Source organism: Meles meles, chromosome 8 (genome assembly GCF_922984935.1).
Source record: "Meles meles chromosome 8, mMelMel3.1 paternal haplotype, whole genome shotgun sequence".
In the NCBI taxonomy this organism is placed as follows: domain Eukaryota; kingdom Metazoa; phylum Chordata; class Mammalia; order Carnivora; family Mustelidae; genus Meles; species Meles meles.
In genome coordinates this window covers 10,826,696-10,854,445 of record NC_060073.1, presented here as the reverse complement: position 1 = coordinate 10,854,445, position 27,750 = coordinate 10,826,696, and the positions used below count along the sequence as shown (strand labels likewise).

General features: G+C 43.6%; 1 protein-coding gene and 1 long non-coding RNA gene across 2 annotated transcripts; one reads left to right on the top strand and one right to left on the bottom strand.

The window, feature by feature from the left end:
* Window positions 1–271: 271 nt before the first annotated feature.
* On the bottom strand, window positions 272–16,011 carry LOC123949299. Its single transcript, XR_006820040.1, has 3 exons — window positions 12,300–16,011; window positions 7,990–8,113; window positions 272–1,750 (listed from the first exon to the last, which is right to left on the bottom strand). It is a non-coding gene; the product is annotated as an uncharacterized LOC123949299 (long non-coding RNA).
* On the top strand, window positions 9,524–27,409 carry MS4A12 (membrane spanning 4-domains A12). The gene is made up of 7 exons (XM_046016699.1): window positions 9,524–9,633; window positions 16,021–16,300; window positions 20,000–20,137; window positions 20,748–20,804; window positions 22,405–22,521; window positions 26,724–26,834; window positions 27,023–27,409. The coding sequence occupies exons 2-7, from the start codon at window positions 16,037–16,039 to the stop codon at window positions 27,122–27,124; spliced, it is 789 nt and encodes a 262-aa protein (XP_045872655.1). The 5' UTR covers window positions 9,524–9,633; window positions 16,021–16,036; the 3' UTR covers window positions 27,125–27,409.
* The last annotated feature ends 341 nt before the right edge of the window (window positions 27,410–27,750 follow it).

Here is a 27,750-nt window from a genome sequence, read left to right as displayed (position 1 = left end):
GTAGCCATTGGGAGTCGTTAGGGTAGTGGTAGGAGTGGTAGTGTCGGGGTCGTCGAGAGTGACAGGGGCCTCTTCATCATCGGGGGCGTTGGGAGCAGCATTGCTGGGAGCCTCGGCGTCAACGCCCTGAGCAGTGGCGCCACCCTGAGCAGTGGCACTGTCACAAGTCCGTGGAGCAGCCTCATCCAGAGCGGCGGCCTCGTCCAGGGAGTGGCCTCGCCACCCCGAGCAGAGCAGCGGCGCTGTCACGAGTCCTGGGAGTCGCCTCGTCCAGAGCAGCCTCCTCCCGGGGAGTGGCCCTGTCCAGAGCGGCCTCGTTGGCAGCAGCCTCGTCTTGAGCGGCCTCATCGGGGGCGGCCTCATCCCAGGGAGTGGCCCCGTCCGGAGCCGCCTCGTTGGCAGCGGCCTCATCGCAAGTGGCCTCGTCAGGAGCAGCCTCGTCCCAGGGAGCGGCCTGTGGTACAGTGAGGTTGAGGCAAGGAGCCTCCAGGAGGGACCCCAGGGCAAGGAGGCAGTGGCCCCCAGCAAGGCTCGGGCACCTACCAGTCAGTTTGATTTCTGATGCACGGCGCGAAATAAAACTTTGCTTGATTTTTGCTTTGTGTCAGTCTCGTTCCTTTGATCACGGACCCTAACATGAAGTACTCGGAATAAACCATACACCAGGAGGAAGAGCTCCCACCACTGTATGTTCCTCCAGCAGCCCCAACTGCTCCTGAAGTGGTACCTGGCACCCTGCCACCCTCAGTGTCTCCGCCACCTCCAGCTCTATCCCTGCCTCCCCCTGTTCCAGTGCTAGCTGCAGCCTCTCTGACGCCTCCGATTCCACCAATGGCCGCAGTGTCCCCCTGCCTCCAGTACCCCAACTGTCAATGGTCTCACTACCAGCCTTCACACCGCCCCCAACTACTTGTGATGGGGACTCTGTGTGAGGGCCTGTAGGAGGGCCTGGTTAGCCAGAGGAACTTACTTGCAAACCCCGGATATAGGGGCGGGCCAGGCCGGCTGGAGACATCCAATCTGTGGGGCATGCATACATTTGCTATGGTGAATTGGAATTCAATTGGCCACCCGTATTACTGACAGAGCATGACTGTGCAGTTTTCCCTATGTGTTGCAATCTCATTGGCCACCTGTGTGTGGGCCGGGCTCAACCACCTCTATAAAGGTTAGTCTATGAGGCAAGGCGGGGAGTAGTCGTCAGGAACAGCGCCGTTGGGAAGCGTAGTCGTCGGGACGCAGCCTCTTCCTGGGAGCGGCCTCGTCCTGGGAGCAGCCTGGTCTGGGGAGTGGCATTGTCCAGGGAGCAGCAACGTTGGGAGCAGCATCATGGTCGTTGTCGCCTCTTTGTAAGAGACATCCCCAACCAGTTTGATTTTCGATGCTTGGCATGAAATAAAGCTTTGCTTGACTTTCGCTTTGCATCAGTCTCTTTCCTTTGATCACAGACCCTAATACTCCCCAGAACCCAAATCCCGAAATACCACACGCCGTGTTCAAGCACGGGAGATCCCGGCTTACCAAGGGCCCTCCATGAGACTCGAGGTCCCAATACAATTTGTGCAGATGGCACCCCCTACCAGGTCGGCCCATCATCTATTATCAGCCTTTCAACACTACCGACCTCCTAAACTGGAAACATTATACTCCCGCATATTCAGAGAAACCACAGGCAATGACTGACCTCATGGAATCCATCTTCCAAATCCACCAACCAACGTGAGAAGATTGTCAACAGCTCCTTTGCACCCTGTTCAACACAGAGGAGAGAAGAAGAATCCTTCAGGAGGCGCATCAGTGGCTCCAGGAGGTGGCTCCAGCAGGTGTTATGAATACCATGGGATGGGCTAAGGAGTCTGCACCAGACAATTGCCCGACTAGGACTTCAACATGGGAGAAGGCCGTAATGCTATCAAGCTCTACCAAGAAGCCATCCTGCGAGGTCTCCGGCAAGGTGCCAAGAAACCTACTAACATGTCAAAAACAGCTGATGTCACTCAGGACGGGGGAAAAAACTCCTGGTAATTACTACGAGCGGCTTTTCGAGGCTTTCCACCATACAGTCCATTTGATCCAGAAGCACCCGAGAACTAAAGGATGGTAAATGCTGTCTTTGTGGCACAGTCAGCCCCTGATATCCGTTGCAAGCTCCAAAAACTTGAGGGTTTTGCCGGGATGAACATCACCTAGCTACTAGAAATAGCCAATAAGGTCTATCGAAATTGAGAGACTGTAGCAAAACATGAGGCTGAAAAGAAGATGAAACAGAAAGTCGCCCGGCTAGCCACAGCCCTTCAACAAAACTCTCAACTGCAAGGCTATCAGAACAGTTAAGAAGAACAGCCTCAACAAGGTAGAACCCTCAAAAAGGACCAATGCATATAATGCAACGAAATGGGGCACTGGAAGAAGGAATACCCAAATTAAAGGCCAAAGCTATGCAAATCCTCTACCCGACCTGAAACCCAGGCAGACCGGGATCCAGCCTTTATTGGACTACCCAACAAAGACTCTGACTGATGGGGACCAGGGTCATTGACATTAGGCCCCCAGGAGCCCATGGTTGATGTAAATATGGGGGGCCAGAAGATCACTTTCATGGTGAACACCAGGGCAGAACACTCAGTAGTAACTACACCAGTGGCACCCCTTACAGAACGAACTATAACCATCATGGGTGCCACAGGGGATTGAGCCACAAGCCAACCCTTTTGTCAATCCTGAACTTGTAAGCTAGGCGGACACACTGTGTCCCATGAATTTCTATATGTTCCAGACTGCCCACTCCCTTTACTGGGAAGAGACTGGCTTTCAAAATTAAGAGCACAAATCTCCTTCAGATCTTCTGGACAGGTCACCATGAATCTAAACCCCGCCAGACCTCGACTCATCTTGTCCCTCAACACACCCCAGGACGAAGAATGGAGACTGTTCGAACACCTGAAGACAAACCCCGAGGCCTACCGGACTGTAGTCCCCAATGTATGGGCAGAAGATAACCTTCCCAAGACTTGCCATCTGGCGAGCTCCACTCATTATAGAACTAAAGGCTGGAACATAGCCACAATGGCAAAGGCAGTATCTGATCTCATGGAAAGCCCAAATAGGCATATAGACCCACCTAGAGCAACTGAAAGAAGCAGGCACTCTAGTCAAATGCCAATCTCCCTGGAACACTCCTCTGCTCCCAGTCAAAAAGCCCGACGGTGACTACCAATCTATCTAGGACTTGTGTGCCATAAACCAGGTTGCTTAGACTCTACGCCCAGTGGTGCCAAACCCCTATACCCTCTTAAGCCAGATCCTGCCAGACGTTGCCTGGTTTACCTGCCTCAATCTAAAGGATGCTTTTTTCTGTATTTGCCTAGCCCCCATAAGTCAACCTCTCTTTGCCTTTGAATGGACTGATGTCAGCTTGGGATGCCAGATGCAACTCACCTGGACCAGACATCCACAGGGGTTTAAAAACTCACCAACAATATTTAGTGAAGCCCTGGCCTCCGGCTTGGCTGACTTCCCCAGGGAATGAACTGGCTGCACAGTACTCTAGTATGTCAACGACCTTCTCATCACCAGCCCAACTAAGGAAACCTGCTGCTGAGCAACACTCGACATCCTACATCACTTATCAAAAAGAGGATATTGAGCATCCTGGGAAAAGGCTCAATTATACAGATAAGAGGTCAAATACTTAGGATGCATGATAACTCAAGAAGATGGGCCCTCAGCACCGAACAAAAGGCTGTGATAACTAACCTTCCGCGGCCCACCATCAAACGAGCTTTGTGTGAGTTCCTGAGGGCTGCAGGATTCTGTAGAATCTGGATACCAGGGTTCTCAGTCATAGCCAGGCCCCTGTATGATTCACTAATGGGACTGGATAATCAGCCTCTACAATGGGAAAACAGACGAAAAGACTTTCAAGGAACTCAAGGACTTACTTGGAAGGGCCCCAGTGCTACTAGGCCTACCTATATACTGGGAAACCCTCCTGCCTGCATGTTCATGAAAAGAACAAAATTGCCTTAGGACTTCTAACCCAACCAATGGGCCCTTCTAACCCAACCAATAACCCAACCAATAAGAAAAGCCCACTGCATATCTTTCAAAGAAATTAGACCCTGTCGCCTCCATAAGGCCCCCTTGGTCTACAGGCCTTGGCAGTCGCCACACTTCTCATCAAGGAGGCTGACGAGCTCACTTTAGGACAACAGCTCACAGTAAAATTTCCCCACTCAGTGATCACTCTTCTGAACAGTCAGAGTCAGAAATGGATATCAAATGCCAGGCTCACTCAATATCAAGAGCTACTTCTAGAAAATCCTCACATAAACCTACAGACTGTGCAGGCCCTCAACCCAGCCACATACCTCCCAACGGTGGAAGGGGAACCAGAACATAACAGTCTGGAAATCATAACTGAAGTCTATACCACCCAGCCAGACCTGCAGGACTCCCCTCTGAAAAATGCTGACCTTACCCTGTACACTGATGGTAGCAGCTTCCTAAGCAATGGCCTAAGAAAAGTGGGTTACACCAGTACCACAGCTACAGAAGTCCTAGAAGCTAAAGCACTCCCTGTGGGATGGTCAGCTCAGAGAGCTCAACTCTGGGCCCTTATCCGAGCACTCTTACTAAGGACAAAACGGTCAACATATATACTGACTCAAGATATGCCTTCGCCACTGTACATATACAGGGGCAATCTACAAAGAGGACTCCTCGCATCCGATGGAAAAACCATCAAGAACAAAAATGAAATCCTCCAGTTGTCAGAAGCAGTATGGGCATCCTGGAGCTTAGTCGTCATCCACTGTTGGGGACACCAAAAAGGAGATGCCATGCCAGCTATAGGGAACCACTTAGCTGACCAGGCAGCCAGGGAAGCTGCCCAAGATGGACAACCTGCCATTATAGCATTTGTTACCCCCTCCTTACAAAAACCTACTTATACAGCAGCTGAATATGACTGGGCCAAAACCGAGGGAGCCATTTACCATCCCCAAGGGTGGTGGATCCTCCCAGATGGGCGCTTATTCATTCCAGCAAACCTCACCCCCTATGCCATCACTGAACAACATTCAACTTCACACTTGGGGAAAACGGGGCTTGAAAAACTGCTGGCAGAACATTTCTACATCGCCAAACTCGCAACCTTATGCAAGTCAGTCACAGATCGGTGTGCCACTTGTGAGGGACACAACCCAAAAACCGGACTTTCCCAGCCTCCTGGAGTACAGCGCACAAGGACAGCTCCCTTCGAAGACCTGGAAGTGGACTTCTCAGAGATGACTCCTTACCAAGGTATAAAATATCTGCCAGTTCTGGTCTGCACCTTCTCAGGATGGGTGGAGGCATATCCATCCCATACCAAAAAGGCCAGAGAAGTCACCAGAGTACTCCTCCAGGAGATCGTGCTTTGGTGCAGGATCCGCTTACCATACATAGTATCAACGACCCAGCCTTTATCTCTGAAGTTCTGTAAGAGCTAACTTCAGCCCTCAACATCTGGAAACTCCACACAGCCTACCAGCCTCAGAGGTCAGGGAAAGCAGAGAGTATGAACCATACCCTCAAGGAAACCTTATTCAAATTACATGCTGAGACCTCCTTAGGGTGGACAGATCTACTTCCCTTAGCAGTACTCCGTCCCTGCTATACCCCTCAGAAAAATGAATTCTCCCCATTTGAAATACTTTATGGCAGGCCACCCCCACTGTTGTCTTCTTTTCTGGGCAATCTTGACATCTTAGGAGACACGTGCCTCCAGGACCAACTGTTATCCCTAGGAAAAATCATCGCAGAATTACACACCCACATATTAGAGAAGGCTCCTATATCCCTAGGACGCCCCGTCCATTCCTTCACCCTGGAGATGAGATCTGGGTAAAAGACTGGAAACATGAACCGCTTCGCCAAACCTGGACTGGCCCACATACAGTAATTCTCATAACACCCACTGCCCTCAAGGTTACCAACATCATACCATGGATCCACCTATTCACGAGTGAAAAAGGCAAACCCAGACCAAGCTACCTGGATCCCCACATCTGTTACCATCAAACCCTCCGAAGATCACTCTAAAGAAGGGCCCTAAACTCTAAAGTACATCCTTTCCTTTCTCAACCCAGCTGTAGCCTCACGTTATGGCTACTAAGTTTCCTCTGCCTCCTCCTGCCAGGAACCTCCACTAACCCAACAACATACAAATGGAAATTAACCCAGACTTTGGAAGGCCAGGACAAAGGCCTTTGTAACTAGACCACTGGTGAGTGTCCCACCTTCCAGATATCCCTATGTCAACTCCTGGCTCCCTACAAGGAACAAGTGCTTGAAGGGAGGCTATGTAAAGAGCAGGGACATCAGATATACCTTTGCCCAGACCAGGGGTTAGAGAAATGCGGGGAAAACTTTTGTGACCAATGGGGTTCTGAGACCATAGCCCCATGGGTGACATCAGGCAAGCTTCGGTTCTCCCTGGTTTACATGTCCCAGGTCAGCCAAACACAATTACCCCCACAGAACTGAAGAGGCTCCTAGTAGGACTGGCCGTGACACTGGGAACTGCATTTCTCTGTTTCCAGGAAGGACTCCGGAACAACATTCTCGCTCTCCACTGGGACAGACACCCTCCATGGCCCAGATTCTCTTCTATAAACCCCAGTCCTCCAGGGCCAACCATTCAAAACTATACTTGTCAGCTCTTAAACACCTCCTAACACTTATGGTTCAACTCGACCCATTCCCCTACTGGTTCCGCCTGCTGGGTCTGTCTCCCTTGGCTCAATTGGCTTTCTTCAGTATCCCCATCCCTCCTATCTGGCTGTTGCCCAATAATACAAACCCTGTGAGTTTTGGTCCTGTACAAAACTCAGTCCCGCTGCTTCCAGCTAACAATCTAACCTGCTTTCTTCCCCCCTGCTGCACCGAGGTCCCAGACCTGGGACGTCACAGCTCCTCTACCTTACTGCACCTCCCCTGCCCCCGGGTATCTTCCTCTCCTGAGAAAACAACCTTTTCTTTAGGTGCTGCAACGAAAGTAGTGCCCCTTCTGGTTGCATACTTGTGTTTTTGTCCCCCTCTGCCTCACTACACTTAGATTTCCAGTTCCAGTCCCAGGTCTCTCTTCACCACCAAAGCTGACGGGCAGTAATCTTACCATCCCTCCTAGGGGCCAGAGTCTTTGCCGACATACCTACTGGTGCATGGGGCCTCAGTACTTCCCTTAACTTTTACTTCAAGCTTTCACAGGAACTCAGTGATGACACGGAACGCATCGCAGATTCATTAACATCCCTCCAGACACAACTCTCCAGTCTGGCAGCAATAGCCCTCCAGAATCGGCGAGCCCTAGATCTCCTCACTGCTGAGAAGGGAGGAACCTGTCTCTTCCTACAGGAGGACTGCTGCTATTACGTCAACCAGCCCGGGATCATCCCTTCCAAGGTTCGCGAGCTCCAGGAATGCAACCAGCATCGTCGAGAACTCACGTCTTAGGGTTTCAACCCACAATCATGGACATCCTGGCTATTACCCCTAGCAGGCCCTTTATTGTCCCTACTCCTCCTGGTTACCCTCGGTCCCTGTCTCCTCAACAGTTTCATCCGTTTCATCAGTAATACTGTCTCTCAACACACGATAGCCTGTATCCTCGCCCTCGGGATACAATCCCTTAAATCTAGGTAATGATGATCTCTAGGGTACCCCTGCTGATCATCAAGACGGAGGACATGAGGCGGATAGAGACTCGCAGGCCCCAGCCCCTTCTTGACCCTGCTCTCCATTGCTCCTGCTGAGGCGGAAGAAAAGACCAAATGGCCATCCTGTTGGGTTAAGAAAAGAAAAAACAAGTCCCCTGGGCTGATTTAGCACTCTCCTGAGACACCTCTGCATAGATCATACTTCCACATGAAGGGGGCCAATCAGTCCTGAGGGACAGTGAAAATATCCTGTTACCATCCCCCATCACCCGTAACCACAAAAACTCACCCCTAACCCTGTTGGGTGCTCAGCCTTTGGGAAACGATCCCGCTGAGCCCTCCGGCGAAAATAAAGCTGTGTTCTCCCAGATTCCCGTGTGCCACTTGAGTTTCCTTGGTCCCTTCAGATTCTTCTGCAACAAGAGAACAATGCAGAAGTCTTATGGAGTAAGATTTACTGCATGGAGGTGGGTCTGGAAGACCAAAAGAGAAGGGAGGGCATTCTAGGTTTAAAAAAAAAACACAATTTATCTCAGTCGTTAATGTCTGTCTTCAGCTCAGGTCATGATCCCAGGGTCCTGGGATCAAGCCTCGAATCGGGCTCCCTGCTTGGCAGGAAGCATGCTTCTCCCTCTCCTACTCCCTCTGCTTGTGTTCCCTCTTTGGCTGTGTCTCTCTCTGTCAAATAAAAAAAAAAAAAATCTTAAAAAAAAAAACACAGAAACAAACAAAAAAAAACCCCACCATTTATTTTTACCATTCTTATTCCACTGTCTGGATAACATGAATCATGGTAAACATGAGACAGTTGCCAGTCAGTTACTATGACTCTGCAGTCTTTCTAAAACAATGTTGATTTCTTGTCGCTTTACTCATCTTCAGCCTTTGAACAATGTTATTTTCTCAAACTGTCACTTTTCTAGCTCATATATCAATAAATCTTCAGTAGGTGTTTTTCTATTTTAGAAAAATACATAAAAATGTAAAACCACAAGAGAAAGAAAACTTAGGGCCAGTGATGGGACATTGACCCCCACCCCAGTATCTCTGCCCTTAAGGTGTTCAGTCAATCTGAGATAGGCCTGAGGATAAGTTATTGAAATGGAATAGCATGCCACTATTAAGAATTACAAATACTTGTCGTTTATTGACATGAAAAGTTGTTTATAAAACATTAAGCTACAAAAGCAGGTTATAAAACTTAGATACAAGATGATCCTACTTTGGTGATTTCACAGATCATAAATGTCTCTCTGTAAAATATATATTTACAAACAAAAGATTATAAAAAAAACAAAAGAAAGATTTAAAAACAAAACAAAATCTAAATGAAAATATTATGTGTGGGTGGTGGGAGTGTGGATGCTTTTTTCTTTCTTTTTTTTATTATCTACATTTCCAATTTTATTCATCTAACTTAAAAGGCATTGACTCTGAGAAACAACCTGGAGGTTTTGAAGGGGCGCGGGTGGGAGGTTGGGGGAACAAGGTGGTGGGTAATAGGGAGGGCACGTGTTGCATGGAGCACTGGGTGTTGTGCAAAAACAATGAATACTGTTATGCTAAAAAAATAAATAAATAATTTTTAAAAAGGCATTGAAATGCAGTATGATGTTATACTGAGTATCAGAAAGTACAAAGGGGTTGGAGAAAATACCTACTTAAGTGTTTGGGTGTGTCAGAAAAGGCTTCCCAGAAGAAAGGGGATGAAACCAAAGGCAGAGCAAGCATATTACAAAGTTTACAACTAGGACTATATATCCCCTTCGGGCGGAAAAGCATCAAGGGTAGAAGGACTTTGGAATTAAATAAAGGTAGGAGACAGGTTGGATTGACACAAGGAAGTAAAAAGTACCTATAATACCCAGATAAACATTTCCAACTGTCACAGAACTTGGAGAAAGAGAAAGCAGACAGGTGCCAAAGGAACGGAGTAAGTCCACTGACTTATTTATCTACCTCTTCACCCACACTAATGGGTTGGTCTGTGTGGGTTCTTTGCAGCATCCCATTCTCTAGGTTGGAGGGATGAAGCCAAATCTTGACTCTTATATTAGGCCAAGTAGATAAATTAAGGGAAAAGAAATCAGGAGAGGGATGAAACAGGTAAACAAGGGAAAAATGAAAAACAGACAGAAATTTAAAAAAAAAAGAATGTCAGTTGCTCTAACACAGGTAAAAGATACTTCAAAAAAAAATTAAAAAATCAGGGGCACCTGCATGGCTCAGTCGGTTAAGCATCTGCCTTCAGCTCAGGTCAGGATCCCAGAGTCCTGAGAGCTAGCCCCACATCAGGATCCCTGCTCAGTGGGGAGGCTGCTTCTCCCGTTCCCTCTGCTGCTCCCTCTGCTTGTGCTCTCTCGCTATCAAATAAATAAATAAAATCTTTTTTAAAAAAATCAAAAGTTTATGCCAAGAGAGGTGACACATAGAAGGTTCAAATGTATGCCATTCTATAAATATTAATCAAGAAGGGGAAGGAATGTCCCAGTGTGAGCAATTTGATGATGATGTGGCTACCACAGGACCAAAAACACTGTAGCATTGCTTTGGTAACATATTTTAATTAAGGTGCTTTGTTATGGGGGGAAAAACAAAAATAGGTGGGGAATAGTACTAATTTTCACTAAGTCGGTATTTTTATTCATGTATGTACTTGGGTGACACAGTAGAAATGATTTGGTATTATGCTACCATGTAGGCTACAACCTTTTCTCAAAAATAGCAGTCATATTCACCCTATACTGTTTTTTTTTAAAGATTTTATTTATTTATTTGACAGACAAAGATCACAAGCAGGCAGAGAGGAAGTCAGAGAGAGAGGAGGAGTAAGCAGGTTCCCTGACAAGCAGAGAGCCCGATGCGGGGCTCGATCCCAGGACACTGAGATCATAACCTGAGCTGAAGGCAGAGGCTTTAACCCACTGAGCCACCCAGGTGCCCCCATATTCACCCTATACTGTTAAAAGTGACATTCATTTGGAAGGAATAAAGGAACTGGAATAAAGTAAATTATTCCAATTTTTATTTTGACAGTCCTGCCCTTCTGATCTCATCAGACTTATTTTCTGATGTGTTTCTTGGGTTTAAAAATAATTACAGTTGCTCTAATGTTTAGATGAAAAGACAACTGATAATAAGCATTTTACCAACAGTCAAAAAAAAAATTCCATGGTAGGTGCAATCAGTAAAAATAGTCTATTCATTGGTTCCCCTTTTTTCTTCCATCATTTTCAGGATTACCCTCATTTCAACGGAATAATTTCTTAGTTATTCCCTCAAGCATTTTTCCCTCCCTCTGTGCCAAACTATGTAACCAGTAGAGCTGTTTATACATTAAGTCATTTTGGTATAAAGTCAAAGGATCGAGACTGGCTCAGCTCTTTAATTCTTGTTATAAAACCAGAACCCGACCCTGTAAAAATGCAATGAGACTAGCATGATCATTATAAATTATTGATAATGTGGATTCTATATGGAACTTATAGGACAGGGCTTATTCCAGGAAGTAAATAGCAGATATTAAATTTTAAAATGTTGATAAATAAATGAGAAGCCACAGGTTTTGTATTAAATTTCTCGATGAAACAAACAAAACTGACAATAAACAACAGGAAAGGAAGGAGGTAATGAGATCACATACATGCAGAAACTGTTTAATTGCTTTAATACTTTTAAAAAAACTCAAGGAAAATCTTGCTCTGGTTAATTTCTATATCCTAAACTCTCATTTCCTGTCTCCTTGGTGTTGGCAATGACCTTTTGAGTCCAATCTGGATTATAAACTTTTCATATGCCAATGATATCTACTTCTGAAACCTGCCTTTGGGCTCTGATAACAGACGGGTGTGAGGTGGTATCTATTGTGCTTTCGATTTGTATTTTCCTGATGCCAAGTGACACTGAACATTTTTTCATGTGTCTATTAGCCATTTGTATATTTTTTAAAGAACTGTCTGTTCACGTCTTCTGCCCATGTCTTGACTGGATTATTTGTTTTTCTGGGTGTTGAATTGGTAAGTTCTGTACAGATTTTGGATACTAGCCCTTTATCTGATAAGTCATTTGCAAATATCTTCTCCCACTGAAGTTGACTTCTAGTTCTGTTGATCATTTCCTTTGCTGTGCAAAAGCTTTTTATCCTGATTAGGTCCCAATACTTTGTTTTTGCTTTTGTTTCCCTTTCCTTTGGAGACTGTTTAGTAAGAAGTTGCTGTGGCCAAGGTCAAAGAAGTTGCAGCCTGTGTTCTCCTCTAGGATTCTGATCAATTCCTATCTCATATTTAAGTCTTTCACCCATTTTGAGTTTATTTCTGTGTATGGTGTTAGAAAGTGGTCCAGCATAAATGCAGAAAACATATTTTAAAAAGAAGCAAGCCTGGGGCACCTGGGTGGCTCAGTGGGTTAAACCTCTGCCTTCGGCTCAGGTCATGATCCCAGGGCCCTGGGCTCGAGCCCCACATGAGGCTCTCTGCTCAGCGGGGAGCCTGCTTATCCCTCTCTCTCTCTGCCTGCCTCTTTGCCTATTTGTGATCTCTGTCTTTCAAATAAATGATAAAATTAAAAAAAAAAAAAAGAAGCAAGCCTGGTCATACTTACCAGATGCTGACCTTTTGGAGCATTCTTTCATCAGTAGACTTGGTACATGCAGAGGGAGGAGCCCGCTCAGCTGGCTCACAAACTGAGCTGCCCTTGTAAAGATGCCCCTGCCAGGAGGCGGGGTTCAGTGTAGGGGACTCCAGCCTCCACTGGAGATGCCGTGTTCCTCTCTGAAGTCAGACTGTGCTGGGGGGTGGGGCATAGTGGAGGAAGAAGAATATGGTGTCACCCAGCCCTCTTGTCCCAGGGAGCGGAACTACAGGTCACTGCTTTTCAGGAGGCCCTCTCATAAAAGTGACCAATCTCCTGTGGCCTGGGCTTTCCTCAGTTCCCTGCCCTTAACCTGTCTGTTTCTGGACCATCAGCCAACCTGGCACCACAGAGGTCCTATATTTTATCTCTGGCTGGTGGCTGGGATGCAAAACTCCCAAGTTTTAAAGGGCCTGGCAAGGTGCAGGCCACTCCCCAACCCCAGAAGAGAGCCTCGCAGCATGGCCAGCACTGTCCTGTCCCTGAAAAGCAGTTGCACAGTGCGCACATGGAGGCCAGAGTTTACTGTAACACTCGGTGAAAAGCTGGAACCAGGTTATCGGCTGTCTATGTGCAACTCGGTCCCCTATTCCATCCTGTCCCAGAAAAGCAGTCAGAAAGAGGCTTGAATCTACTGTGGCAGACACTGGAAATCAGCAGCCAGTTTGTCTGTTATCTGCCCGTGTCTCTGCTCGCTGCTCAGCGCTGCCACAGAAAAGCAGCCACTCGGCGTGCACACAGAGGTTTAAGCCTTGTGTGGCTCACGGTGAAAATTTAAGAGGTTTTCTGCCCTCCACACACACATCTGCCCCTGCTGTTGAGCACTACTCAACGGCTCCTGGCTGGCCTATTGCCCTTGGAGACGCAAAATACGCTCTTTCAAATGTACTCCAGGAGGGGGAGCGATCTCTCCCGGGGCGACCCCGGCGATCTCCTCACTGCAGCTTATCCTGAGGTCCCTATCCTGCGGTCCCTATCTCTCACGTTCTCCCTCTCCCTGACTTTGCTCCACAGAAAGGGTTCCCTTCCCATCACGGCCACCACGAGGCTTTCCTCTTCAATTCACAGCTCTGAACCTCACATCTACTGCGTTCTTTCCCTCTAACTGCGGAGACTGTTTCCCTAATCCTCAGATCATCTTCCTAGTTGTTCACAATAGCTGGATGTTGGTCTAGCTGTGATCAAAAGACAAGGCAAACACAGGGTAACCCTACGACTCCACATTCTTAACTACCTCCACACCAGTTACTATGACATCCTTAGTCTCATTTTATAGCTGAGATACAGGGACTAACATGGATTTAGATAAGAAAATGGATCAAGGCCCCGGGGTTATTAAAGTAGTGAATTGGGGATTAGGGAGACGGCAGATTGGTAGCATTTGAGCGCTAAGTGGCCACAGACAACACATGCACGGGTTATGAAACCTCCTATTCTCAAATGCTATTAGAGAGTCATAGGGAGCTACTCCAAGAATCACAGCTATGGAACAGTTTGTTTAAAATAAACTTTTGTGAATTAAAATTTGTTTCCACCCTGAAAAAGTAATCTCTTTATAATCAGAGGTTTCCAAAATGTGTTTCCCACCTTTCCACTGAGTCTTCAACCTTTTTCAGTTGTATCTAGCATCCCAGCAGCTTAGAATTAAGGGTTGTGGGTACAGGTTCTGATGCAATTCTCTCACTGTTAACACGGGGAGGATATTAGTACCTGCCTCACTGGAGGTTTTAAAAACTAAGAAAGAGAATATACCTCACCCACTAAGCAATAATGTAGCCAACCACACAGTTATAACAGGCACAATTCTAAGAACTTTACATGGACTAACTCCTTAATATGCAAAGTAAACGTTTAAGGAAGGTACTCAGGATCCTCATTTTAGAGATAAGAAAAAGGGTTTAATGAACTTGCCAAACATACAGAGCTGATATCAGAGCCAGGATTCTAACCCCGAGTTCATGCTCTAAACCATGACACTGTACAGCCTTTACTATGCCCACAGTGAGGGTTTAATAAAATGTTAGCTCTCTAGACAGCTCATTTGAGGCTCACGAGAAGAGACTTTACTAACTTAATCACTGAATCATCAGAAAGTGAGACTGGTTTCTAGTCTTCCCTACAGCACGAGAAGACCGCAGTTTTGCTGCTGGGTGATTGTAAGGGCAGAGTCAGTTCACAAAGACTGGCCTGGAACACCAGCTCTGCAAGCGTCCAGAGTGAGCAGCGTGGGTGGCAGGGGAATACTTCACAGCCAAGAGCTCAATTTTCTAGTCCAGGCTCTGCCACGTGTTTTCTATGTGACCTTGATCACAGCATTTAACTTGTATTGCTTTAATTTCTCTTCTACAAACCAAGGTAAAAAGACAGAACGACTGGAATGGCTCTGAAATTTCAGGATTCTAGGACACACAGTCTGAACAAGTGTCCCTGTTAAAATGCCAGTGGTGCAACGTGCCAGTGGACTACTCATACTTCATACAGTGATGAAAGCATTCAGAACTCCTTCTTAATATTTATGGTGTACAAGAAAATTGGTCGGGGAGGATGTTTCAGAAAAGGAAACATCCTTTTTCCTTTTTCTTCCTGAAGACAAGTGTCATAATTTTTCTTCAAGGATAAATAGTGATTGATGTCCATATCTAGTTGTCCTAATTGATTTCCAACAAAATTCCCCTTGACCAAAAAGGACCTGAGATACTCTGTGCTGCCGAAGGACAAAAATGAATAGGGAATCTCAAGAGAATTCTTCCTAAAGAAAAAGATAATTTAATTGGCCATATATGAAATACCTACTTATAGGTATATAGGTATATGGAAAAGTAGTTACAAATAATTTTACTGTGGGCTTCCATTCTTACCATCCATTTGTATATTTGGTGCCAGTTTTCCATTTACTGCTGCAAAAAATTACCACAAATTTAGCAGCTTAAAACAACACAAATTCATTGTCGGACAGTTCTGTAGGCCACCAGTTTCACTAAGCTAAGATCACACTGTTGGTAGAGATGCATTCTTTTCCAGAGGCTCTAGGAAGAAGTTTGTTTTCCTGGTTTTTCCTCTGGCTTCTAGAGGCCACCCTAGTGCTCGGCTCCCAGACCCTTCCTCCATCTTCAAAGCTAGCAGCACAGCATCTCTCTGACCCTGCTTCCATCACCACATCTCTTTGACTCTCTTCTACATCCCTCTTCCACTTTAAAGGACCTTGTGATTACACTAGGCCCACCCAAATAACCCAGGAAATCTCCCTGTTTTAAGGTTAACTGACTGTCAGACCTTATATCATTTGCAACTTTAAATCCCCTTTGTCATGTAACCAAACACACTCATGGCTTCCTCAATTAGAATGTGGACATTTCTGGGGGAGGGAAGATGCATTATTCTGCCTACCACCATCTCCTTCCCTCCCTCTGTTGTCCTTCAGATGCAATAAACTCAGGGAAGAATATATAAAAATACTTTACCAAATCAAATAGGAACTGGAAAACAAAGTCACTCCTGTCTTCCCCTCCTTCACTTCCTTTGAACTACAGGGTATATAGATTCCAAAGTCTAAAGAGGTTCAGTTTACGTTGGTCGTCATTGCCCATTATTTGCTCACTTTCTCTATAGTATTTACATAGTATTTGACATTTGACAAGATTTCCTTAACTTTTTTTGTGGCTAAATTAATCAGTTTGTTATGTTTTTGTAGTACTTAGGACACAGTGATGTCATCCCAGGCAACAACCCAGCCCAAAATGTATGAAACCGTATTCAATCCTTACCCGCCAAACAGCATCATGGCTCCTGGGTTTCAACAACCTGTGGGTTTCATACGCCTGGGAAACCAAGCTCAGAGTGGCCAGCCTCCCTTCCTGGGGTCTCCAGGAATCATCACCAACAGTCATCAAGGTCAAGGAAATATACAGGTGGTAAACCCAGCTACAGGAACAGCAATTACAAACTTTAGAGAAGAAGCAAAGATATTAGGGGTAAGTCTACTTACTATGAGAATTTTAATTTTGCATTTGCAAGGTTATATTGTACCTATAAGTAATAGGTGGAAAAAAGTTTATGATCTCATGACCTACATCCAATCATTAAAAAGTTCTGAACGTTACTGGAAAATGTGTTCCTTTAAGGCAGAAATAATTCAACTGCATATAGACTTTACCCTGAGTTCAATTTATTTTAGATTCAAGCAAGGCTCTAACAGGTGACAAAGTCCTCTTCCTAGCAGGATGATTCAGTAACACTGACATTATGGGAACACCACTACTTCTAGCTTGATCTCACTTCTGCAAAGGACACTTTGGGCACCCTCGATCCCGTCTCAGATTAGTTGCAAGCCTGGTATTTGTGTATACAGGTGAATTCACATTAAAATGAACGTTGACAGCTGCCTTAAAAACAGAAGCAACTATAAATGGGCAGTCTGGGGAAACTGGGTGGGGAAGAAGAATTCATGGCCATTCCATCAGCTGTGCCTTTCACCCAGGGCCTATGCCGACATTATGATTTAACCGCCATGCTACTTCTACAAAGGACACTTCAAACACTCATAATCTTGTTTATGTAAGTATTGTAAGACATGCCCTACTTGTAGATGAAGATTCCACCTGCACAGAGAGGACTGTTAGTTTTTGCTGTGCTTTCCAGATACCTCATTCATGCCACTAACAATTCCACGCCACAGTACTGTCTCTCCTGTGTGCAGTTCTAACTTCTCTGCTAGAGCATTCAGTAGGTTATACTGAGTGCCCCTTATGTACCAGAAACTCGTCCAGCCATCTTACTACCTATTTCAGGTTTCACCACTTTAAAAAAGTAAAAATAGGGCGCCTGGGCGGCTCAGTGGGTTAAGCCGCTGCCTTCGGCTCAGGTCATGATCTCGGGGTCCTGGGATCAAGTCCCACATAGGGCTCTCTGCTCAGCAGGGAGCCTGCTTCCCTCTCTCTCTCTCTGCCTGCCTCTCTATCTACTTGTGATCTGTCTTTGTCAAATAAATGTTTAAAAAAATAAATAAATAAATAAATAAAAAAGTAAAAATATGTTGCACTCTCTAGCAGACAGATCTAGGCTGTGGAGGGTGGCCCCTTTGATCCTCCTCCTGGCAGAGAAAGGAAATCCCCTGCTCCCACTGAGCAAAGGGACAAACTGGGACCCCACAAACCAACCCCACACAGGTGTTAGGAATACTACAGAGAACAAAACAGGCACGATCATGCCCTCATCTAGATCAGAATCGCAGGCTCAGACTACACACATAAAACAGAACTAAAGCACACGATGTGTTAGAAGGTGAAAATGATGTGGACAGAATAAAGAAGTGTAAAAGGGCTGGTTAGTACCAGGCAGTGAAGGGTATGAGTAGCAATTTCAAGTTGATCAGAGGAGGCTTTCCTGAGAAGACGACATTTGAGCAAAGACATGAAGGGAAGAGCAATCCATGCAGATACCAGGGCAAAAGCTTCCAGGTAAAGTTGGGAGGATCGTTAGAGGAAAATGTGGGTGCTGTGTTTGAAGAACAGGCAGGAGGCCAGTAAAGTAGAACAATATGATGGAGGGAGGTTGTAGCATTGAGGAGGGCAGAGGAGGGGTGGGGACCAGACCTTGTGAGGCCTGGGAGACAGAAGTCCTGGCTTGTACTCTAACACTGGAGCATTCTGCCTGGGAACAAAGAGGTACTCAAGAACAGCATTTTAAAGTGATGGATGCTGTTTTGTTTTTAAAAGTTCCAACTGGCAGAAGCTACTTCTCCTTAAAGATTGTGCACTTACGCTATTGGTAGCTCCCAGTCACCAGAACAATGCAGGGACCTTAGGTGGTAGGATGGGAGGCATCTGCCTTAATTGATTCAGAACTCAAAGTGGTTCAGTGGCCAAAACTCCAAATTCCTGTCTGGCCTGCAGGTCAGTAAATGGCAGAGCCAGCATTATACTAGAGGAAAAGTAAGCCAATACTAATCCGTATTAGTCGGATTAAGATGAAGGCAAGGATGAGAATAAGAAGTCTGTGGCCAGATGACTGAAATGCTGCTCTAAGGAAGAGCTTGTAACCACCAATTATAAGGCCTAATTTAGGAGTTCCTCAGCTGAGATCCATGACTGGCTTTAGCCTGTGACACATCTGAAGTCCTATGCAACAGTGTTGTGTGTGTATGTATGGATGTGTAACAAGATTTTGTGTGTCTGTATGAATGTGTGACAAGAGTTTTTCAAGAAGATTCATAGTTTTTATTATTCTCAAAGAAATTCATTACTCAAAGAAAATATTAATCCTTTAGCATTATTTAGGAAACTATGATTTTTTCCAACTCTGTTTCAACTTAGTAGCTTAACTGCATTCAATAGCAGGTTATTAAAGAAATAAACACAGCAGTGTTCGTATTTGCAGTCTTCGTGGACAGATAAGATGTAAGCTTGGGAAGAAGCCAAAGGTAAACCTACAGTTAGCTTCTGGTCCAAACTAGAAGCACTTATTTCTCACAAATATGTTTCTTCAGGATGAAGGAAGGTGCCCTAAGAGGTACAAAATATATCCTGTCTTTGAGAATATGTCTTGGCCAATAAGAAAATACTTGCATGCCTGCAATTAAAAAAAAGAACAATATAAATTTTTACAAAACCAAGGAATAAGATGTCTAATTTACATAAGATAAAACAGAAATTTAGAAAGAGAAAAAAGAAAGCTTAAACTGACTAATATAATCAAGACAACTTCATGGAAGAGCTGGAGCTGAGCCCAAGGGAAAGCCATATTTAATAGTTAAAAGGCATGCGTTGTGGAATCAATTTGCTGCCCCTTAGTAATCGTATGGACACTGCTATGCTCTGAATGACCTCCCAAAACTCCTATGTTGAAATCCTAACCCTAACAATGACAGTATTAGGACATGGGCCTTGAGGAGGTACTTACTAGTAGAAGGTGGAGCTCTCAGGAATGGGCGTATGAAAGAGGCTCCTGGGAGATCGTGAGCCGTTCTCCCTTATGTGGGACACAGTGAGGAGGCACCATTAGGAACCAGGGGGAGGGCCCTCACCAGAAGGCAACCATGCTGGTACTTTGAACTTAGAACCTCCCAGCCTCTGGAACTGTAGCAAAACATTTCTATTGTTTATAAGCTACCCAGAGGGTAGCGCAGTACTTTCTTGTAGCAGCCTGAGAAGACAGAAACAGGCATCTCTGTGTCTCTATCCAGCTGCTGGGAAGATTACATGAAATAATAAACGTGAAGTGTTGAGACTACTCTCAAACATGTAGTTGATGCCCCGTAAAACCCTTGAGACTTCCTTCATTTTCCCCATAACTGGGATCTCCCAAGCAGAGAACAGGTCCGTCTGAAACAGCCATCAAAGTCACAGTTAAAGCATTTTTTCAGAGAGTCTTTTAGAGGCTCTTCGGGGACACCAATTCATGCTTAATCAGTAGCACCTTCTGAAGAGCTCTCCTCGGCCACCCTTACAAGCCACCCCAAACACCTTGAACGAGGCTCACGAGGAGGGTCTGGTGCCGGTGTATGCCAAAATCTTCATGGCTCACCTCCTGCTGTAAAGGTATGTATGCCTAAAGGACATTCGTGGATCTTGACAGAGGGGACAATAAATAAGCAGCAGCAGCAATGTCAGTAATGTCTCATTAGTGACTGTAAATGAAGAAACAACTTTAAAAGGTCTGTTTTCTTTTTTCAGGCAATCCAGATCATGATCGGATTGATGCACATTGGTTTCGGAACTATCTTAGGTTTCATGAACACCGTTTATGGACCAGTTTTGGGATTTGCTTCCCTTGCTCTTATTAGTGGATATCCATTCTGGGGTGGCATCTCTGTGAGTAAGCTGCTACAACACTTCTCCATCTCAGTTTATTGAGGACAGCTACCCCTAGCCTATGCACAACTCATTTTCTGATCAGCCTCCAGCTGATCAGCTGATCTTATTTCTGATCAGAAATAAGAGCTCTGGTTGGGTATAAATAAGGGAGAGCTTCTGTTCTCCATTTTAACCTGCAGCTTAAACTCATACCCACAAGTTTACTCTGATCCAGTAACCAAGAAGCCAAAGTTTTAGTTCCTGATTACATTTAAGATGGAAACGTATGCATTGGGTAGAGAGAGGCAAAAGGAGGTAATGGGGAGCATGATTAAAACTATGCAAGTGATAATGACAAGAGACTGAGCTACGAGTTCACAGACCATCAGCACAAGGTAAGCTCACAAAAGAATGAGCTCCTTACATGTGAGAAACTAAGGGGAGAAAAAATGGGAGAAGTCAAATGGACACAATGTCTGAAGATTTCTCCAGAAAAATGGAGAAGTATGAGAGGAATTTTTGAGAGGTAAACTAGATGAATATAAATAGACCAGTCTTTCCTACAAAGAGAGAAGCTCCCAGGAATGAAGAACCTATCTTTCATACATAAATGTGTCTGTTTCTACAGTTCATTGCTACGGGTACTCTCTCTATACTGGCGTCCAAGAAGCTTTCTCCTAGTCTGGTAAGTCAGAATGTTTCTACTTATTAAACTCTTCTGAAGATTCATTTAATTGATTTGGAGAGTAAAACTGAGAAAGTGGATTCAGCAAATGCAAAGGGGAGCACTTTTTCCCAAAACTTTCTATCGATTGACTCCATGGTATGTGTGCCTCAGCATGGTCCACAAAATTTGCCCCTCAGAAATGGAAGAGTCCCACCTTCTGACTCTTTAATCACAAAAGTGAGAAGTGGTATAGATAAGGTTGTTGAGCTTACCCTAAAGGCTACCTGGTGCAGTTGGGTCACATTGAATTAGGGGAAGCCCAAAGCAGAATATAGGAGCCAGGAAATACCCACCTGCCACTTCACTATCAAAGACTCTATTATTCATTTGCCATTTCTCAGTTCTGCCTTGGTTTGTATTTTTATTTTTTATTTGCACATATATCCTATTTTTACTCAGATTTCACTTTTGTTTTATAGTATGTTAAATCATCACTAAAAGAACCAACTGGGACACAAAAAGAGTTTATAAAAATAATCACTGAGAGAGGTCTCTATTTTCTTGGTCACAGCTCTACAACTTTTGCAATTTCCTGGTCTACTTCTGAAACAGGAGAAAGAAAATGATTTGACAAGAAATAGTGACAGCTAGAGCAGAGGTGGTTTCAAGATTAAATTTACTCCAGCACAAGAGGAAAGAATGGAAAAATGGGAACACAGAATCACGCTGTTCATGTTCTCCTAGATAACAGAGACTAGACTAGAGTCTAGAACAGACACTAAACTAGACACTAAACATTCGACTAGAAGCTAGACTAAAGGCCAGGCTAAACTAAACTAAATCAGCCTAATTCCAATTAACCACTTCTGTTGTAATAAAAAAAAAAAGTAGACCATCCTTTCTCTGGACGATTCACAGATCCTTCTGATGTTGTCCCAGCACAGAATGTGTCAAAATCTTCTTGTAGAAATGGGAAAGTTTTGTACTCTACCCTGCACTTCTACCCACAAAACCCTAACAAGTTCCTCATTCTAAACTGGATTTTTTAATCTAGTCCCTAGAAAGACTTCAGGGTTTTCATCAACTTCTAATTTTATCAGCAAAGACGTTTTTGCATACATGCTTTTCCATCTATACAACTGGATGCTACGTAGTATTACCTCATATGGTCGTTGTAAGAACTTCATGAGATATTGTATTTAAATAACTTAAACACAGTGCCTGTCACAGAAAAAATGCTCATTAATGGTTTATTTGTTGTTTTATTACTTTAAAAGGGAAAAATTGTTATTGTGTGTGAGGCTTTAAGGCAATCCCAATAGATGAGCTTCTCCTTTGTATTATTTACATTTTTCTACAGATTTCAGAAGTATACTACATTTAGGCTACATACAGAGTAGTTTTTTTTTCCATTTTATTTATTTTTTCAGCGTAACAGTATTCATTGTTTTTGCACAATCAGAGTAGTTTTCATGAAAACTCAGAAAGGCAGAGGAAGAAAAGTCACTTCAACTTCAAAATTTTTTTAAGATTTCAAAGATTAAAAACTATTACATTTAACTGTTTCTTATTTAATTTTTTCTCCTATATGATTTATTTTTCCTGTCATCTCCATTAGATCAAAAGCAGCTTAGGAATGAACATTGTCAGTACTTTCTTTGCCTTCATTGGAGTGATTCTGCTGCTGGTGGATGTGAGCATCAATGGCTTACCCAACCAAGACTACTGGGCAGTTGTAAGTATCCCATGATCTACCATGTGCCTCCTCTCCATGCTCACAGAGTGGGTCCATTTTTTTACCTCTCATGACTGTACAGTAGCCCTAGTGGAAAATCCCTTTTTCTATTCCAGCCCTATTCCTGATCATGTGATCTCTAGGACCGCAGAAAAAGTGGGAGAGCTATCTCTACAGACAAACTAGGGCAGAATGGACATCCTTTATTGGTCTTACTGTTAATCACATGAACAATGGGGGAAGACACTTGAGGACACTTAAAGATACCCAGATAGAATTTTCCAAAGATTTTTAACTCTATGTAAATAAGGTAGTCAAGTTATTGCATAGTTTTATTTTAGAGTAAGAATGGGATGAGGGGCAACTGGCTACAACAAGGACATTTCACTTTTATTAGAGAAACTCAAAGAATGAAGCAACTTCAAAATGAAACACATGCCTCTGAAAGTTCTCAAGACAGAACTGTCCATTCATAATCACATTAGGCAAAGCATAGACTCTGACAATTACCCCAAGAGTGGAGAAAGTGTACAGAAGCACTTATAAGAAGGCAAGAATATGAGGCAACTTCTTGGTAAGTAAGAAGGAAAGAAACAAGAACACAAAGTTTATCCTCTATAATATCAAACCAAGAAACAAAAATTAGTCAAAAACAGCCTTTTAAATTAGCATCCAAGTAAAAAACCAAGTGAGTCTGCTGTGTCTCAAGGTGGTAGAAGAAAGTACATCGCCTAATCCTGTCTTTTATTCCCCAGAAACAAAACTAAGAAAAGCAGGACACCAAAAAATATGGACAAGTCTCACTAAGGCTCTCCAATCTGGAGCTGAGAAGACTTAGGTGGAAAGCAGTCAGTTCTAAGAAAGTACAAAGCAGGGGCATCTGGGTGGCTTAGTTAAGTGTCTGACTTTGGCTCAGGTCATGATCTCAGGATCCTAGGACAGCTCTGCATCCAGCTCACCACCCGGCCAAGAGTCTGCTTGTCCCTCTTCCTCTCCCCTCCCTCTGCTCATGCACTCACTCACTCTCTAATAAATAAAATCTTAAAAAAAAAAAAAGAAAGAAAGAAAGTATAAAGCAAATCCTGAATGGCAAAAGCCCTTGTGTAGCACCCCAGGACCTCAAGAAAAGTAGGGCACCAGAATTAACATTTTTCAGTACCACTTGATAACGTGGAGAAATGAGCAGAAATCCATAGGAACAGAATATACCTCTGGTCATGTAGCAAAGAGAAAGCAAAGTCTACATCCAATAGCAAGAATTGTGCTCAATGCCAGCTAAGTCATCTCTTTCACTGCTACAGCTGCATGGTTAGCATTCAGTAAAATGAACATAAAACAGTATCTGCCTCTGAAATTGAAACTGGAAACAAGAAAGACAAAATCAACGTAGTTAAGTAGAAACACAATCAAGGAAAACTTGCCTATACCATATCCAAACAAAAGTAAAGCCTGTATATAGTTAGTTGTTCACTTTAAGAATGAGAAAATTGAAAAAAAAAAATGGTAGGGAAACTATCCAAATACATTAGAGTGACTAAAGGAAGAAATGAAAGGATAAAGGGAAGGAAAGAGGAAAGAAGACTTAAGATTCATGGGTCAGCAGAAACATTCAGATGCCTATTACTTATTTTGAGAAAAAAATACAGTTCAGCCGATTGGAAAAAAGACATGTCAGATGATAAAATGTATGCAAACACATGTGCCTTCCCTCTTCCTCACAAGATGTGCCCTGGTTTGATGGGAATGTGAGTCACATAAATCAGGAATACACTGAGTTTCCTCATTATCATGGTTAGATTCCTTACTTATCTGGAAAGCCACACCCTCAAGTTTTAGTTCAAATTCCTGTCCTATGAAACAGAGACTCTCGTCTGTGATTACCACATGTCCCAGACACAGTACTTGGGTTTCAGGAACTGGTATTCAATTCAATTCTAGGTACACATTTTTCAATTGAACACAGACACAACAAAAGGAAATTCCAAGTAGCAGGTCAAACCATGTTATACCATAGCATGTCAGTAGTACAGATTTAAAAAAAAAAAAAAAGGAAGAAATATTATCCAATTATCTATAGAAGACTCCCCATGGGCATTTTATACTATTGAAAATCATTAATAAGAAAACAAATGACAGAAGGAAATAAAAGAACACTGCAGCATTATAGAAATCAACTGAGTACCTCAAACCACTGTTACAGGTCTAGTAAAGAAATCACACACAGCAAGAGATAGAATGGGCTCAGCTAAAAATGGGGAGAGAAAAACTGTAATCACAGTCTTCACAGAATAAAATGACAAATATATTAAACAAATAGAGAGAAAATGATAAACATGGAAGACAGGCAAGTTTCATCCAACATAGTAAGTGGTTTCCCTGAGTTAGAGAATCCAACAAATGGTACAGAAAAAAAGTATACTTTTTCAGTATTATTCCAGTAATTTTCAGTATTATTCCAGTAATACTGAAAAGATCCTGAAATAAGAGAATAACTGAACTTGTACATTGAAAGAGAATAACCTATTCTGGGAGAAAGATCTGTAAAATAATGGAGATAGGGGCGCCTGGGTGGCTCAGTAGGTTAAAGCCTCTGCCTTCGACTCGGGTCATGATCCCAAGGTCCTGGGATCGAGTCCCACATCAGGCTCCCTACTTGGTGGGGAGCCTGCTTCCCCCTCTCTCTGTCTCTGCCTGCCTCTCTGCCTACTTGTGATTTCTGTCAGATAAATAAATTTAAAAAAATAAATAATGGAGATAAATGACATAGGTATAGATATAGATATTGTTAAGATAGAAAGTACAACAAAGGATTATTTAAGGTTTTACGGAGAAAAATCCAATACCTATAAGCTGGAAAAAAAATCAGTATGATTCAGTCCCCACCACAGCAACATTCAATGGGGGAAAATAATGAAGCAATGTCATAAAGTTTTGATGAACAGAAACTGTGACTCAAGAATAACACATCCAATAAAATTCTTGTACAAGCATAAAAGCAAAAACAAGATACTCTCAGTAAACAATGAGAACACACTGGTGCTTAAAAAAAAAGAATATTCCACCACATAGGAGGTAAATTAAATCAAGATTCAGAAAGGCAGGGAGAAACTATGTAAAGAGATAAGCGAACACGAGACCATTTAAATATTCATCTAAGACTGTAAGACTGAACAACTGGAGAAATGACAGCCATAGAAGTGAATATAAAGCTTTTAATGTTCACCCAGCACTCTCCACCAAAAAACATGAAAAATTACAAAATCACCAAAAACTGGGAGGTAAAGAGAGGGAAGAAATGAGAGATGTCAAATAAGAGTGCCACTTGCTTCATTTTTCATAGCAATCACTTCATACTGCCTAAAATGGAAACTTGGTTTAAAATTACTTCAGCTTCTTCATGGATTCCTAAACTTTTAACTCTGGCAGACTTAATTTACCTATTTCTATTCTTTCAAAGATCAAGTAATACTTTTACTTCAAAATAGCAAGTACAAAACCATTCCATTCTTTAAGAACAACGTTTCTATCTCTTGCTTTCTCTCATCCCTTCTCTCATTCTGCTTCCTCTCTTGCCGTCACTCCACGCATCCATTTCTCTATCTGTCTTTTGGCCTCTACATAGAGATCGGGAATAATAGACAACAAATTCCAATTTTGCTTATTTCTAGGCAGTGACATTAGGGATGACTTTTTTTTTAAGATTTTATTTATTTGACAGACAGAGATCACAAGCAGGCAGAAAGGCAGGCAGAGAGAGGGGAAAGCAGGCTCCCTACTGAGCAGAGAGCCCGATGCCAGGCTCCATACCAGGACCCTGGGATCATGACCTGAGCGGAAGGCAGAGGCTTTAACCCACTGAGCCACCCAGGTGCCCCTAGGGAAGACCGTTTTCTATATAGCTTGATTTTTTTAAATAAGTAGGTAACATTTTTATAGAAACAAGAAAGTCATCACAAAGGAAAAAAAAAAGTACTTCCTTTATAATGTTCCTAAATAATCTGGTGGAGAAAAAGAAATTCTTCTGGCATTTTAAACAAAATTCAAAATTAATTTACATTCCCCTGAAATAAGCATTTGATGATAATAGAGAAACAATCAGTTGAGTAGGAGAATGGCACATTTGATGAGTCAAAAACTTTGTGAAGCTTGTGTGAAGACTTCTTGATTAGTCAAAATTTTGGTATGTTCTTCCCTGATTTCAGCTTTCTGGGAAAGGAATTGCAGCCATGCTGATTATCTTCTCTCTCTTGGAATTCTGCACAAATTGTACTACAGCCTATTTTGCCAAACGAGCAATCACCAAAACCAACAGGGTGAGCCGGGCCTCTTCTCTATAAAAATACTCTGAGTATGTGCTGGGGAAATACAGACAAGTGTCAGCCAAGTCCCACTGCGGGTTAACAAGAGCGCACTTTGTCCTTGAGTCATGGGGTGGGGATGGGGTGGGGCACGGGGCGGAATAGGATTGTAGTAATAATACTGCTTGTTTTGTTCATTCCAGCCTGTCCTGGTTATTCCCAACGTGTATACAGCCGGTCCCTTGGAACCAGGGGTTTTCTCAGTTCCTCCCAGAAATGATGGCCACCTCACTCATGCCACTTAACACAACAAGGAGAGGTGCCTGGGTGTCGCAATCGGTTGGGCATCTGACTCTTGGTTTCCACTTAGGCTGTGATCCTGGGATGGAGCCTCATGTCAGCATTCGCACTCAGTGTGGAGTCAACTTCAGATTCTCTCTCCCTCTCCTTCTACCTCTCCCACTCTTGTGCACACATGCTCCCTCTCCCCCTAAATTTTAAAAATCATATAAAAGAATTTGGCTAAAAACATAAAGAAGCAGCAAGCAATCTCATGAAATTAAACTGCTCTGCAGGAACTTAAGAAGCTGGTCTCTGCGGTCCATGGTGATTGCTCCTCTTTTAAGACTATGTTTGAGATTTTACTTAGTTTGTTACTAATGATAAATGCATGTATTTCCCTGCCACTGTTTCTTCCTATATACCACTACCACGCTGGGGAGATGGATGACCAGAAGACTGAAAATGGCTCACAGTATTTTGTATATTAATTTCATCAAACCCTGCCTCCTGGATAGCTACAAAGCTTTGCTATTTACAGAGTATTTTTCATGTTCATTAAACTCATTCGCAAGGGGACAAGCGCAGGCCAAGGATAGTACACTGGGGGAGTTTTATCCGGATTATGGCTGTTTTGTTTCTGAAATGGGAA

Bases quoted from the DNA above. Each gene is read 5' to 3' on its own strand.
- MS4A12 (XM_046016699.1), top strand. From the start codon at position 16,037: ATGTCATCCCAGGCAACAACCCAGCCCAAAATGTATGAAACCGTATTC. The intron at 20,138-20,747 runs GTGAGTAAGCTG...CTGTTTCTACAG, and splicing joins CATTCTGGGGTGGCATCTCT to TTCATTGCTACGGGTACTCT. The intron at 22,522-26,723 runs GTAAGTATCCCA...CCCTGATTTCAG, and splicing joins ACCAAGACTACTGGGCAGTT to CTTTCTGGGAAAGGAATTGC.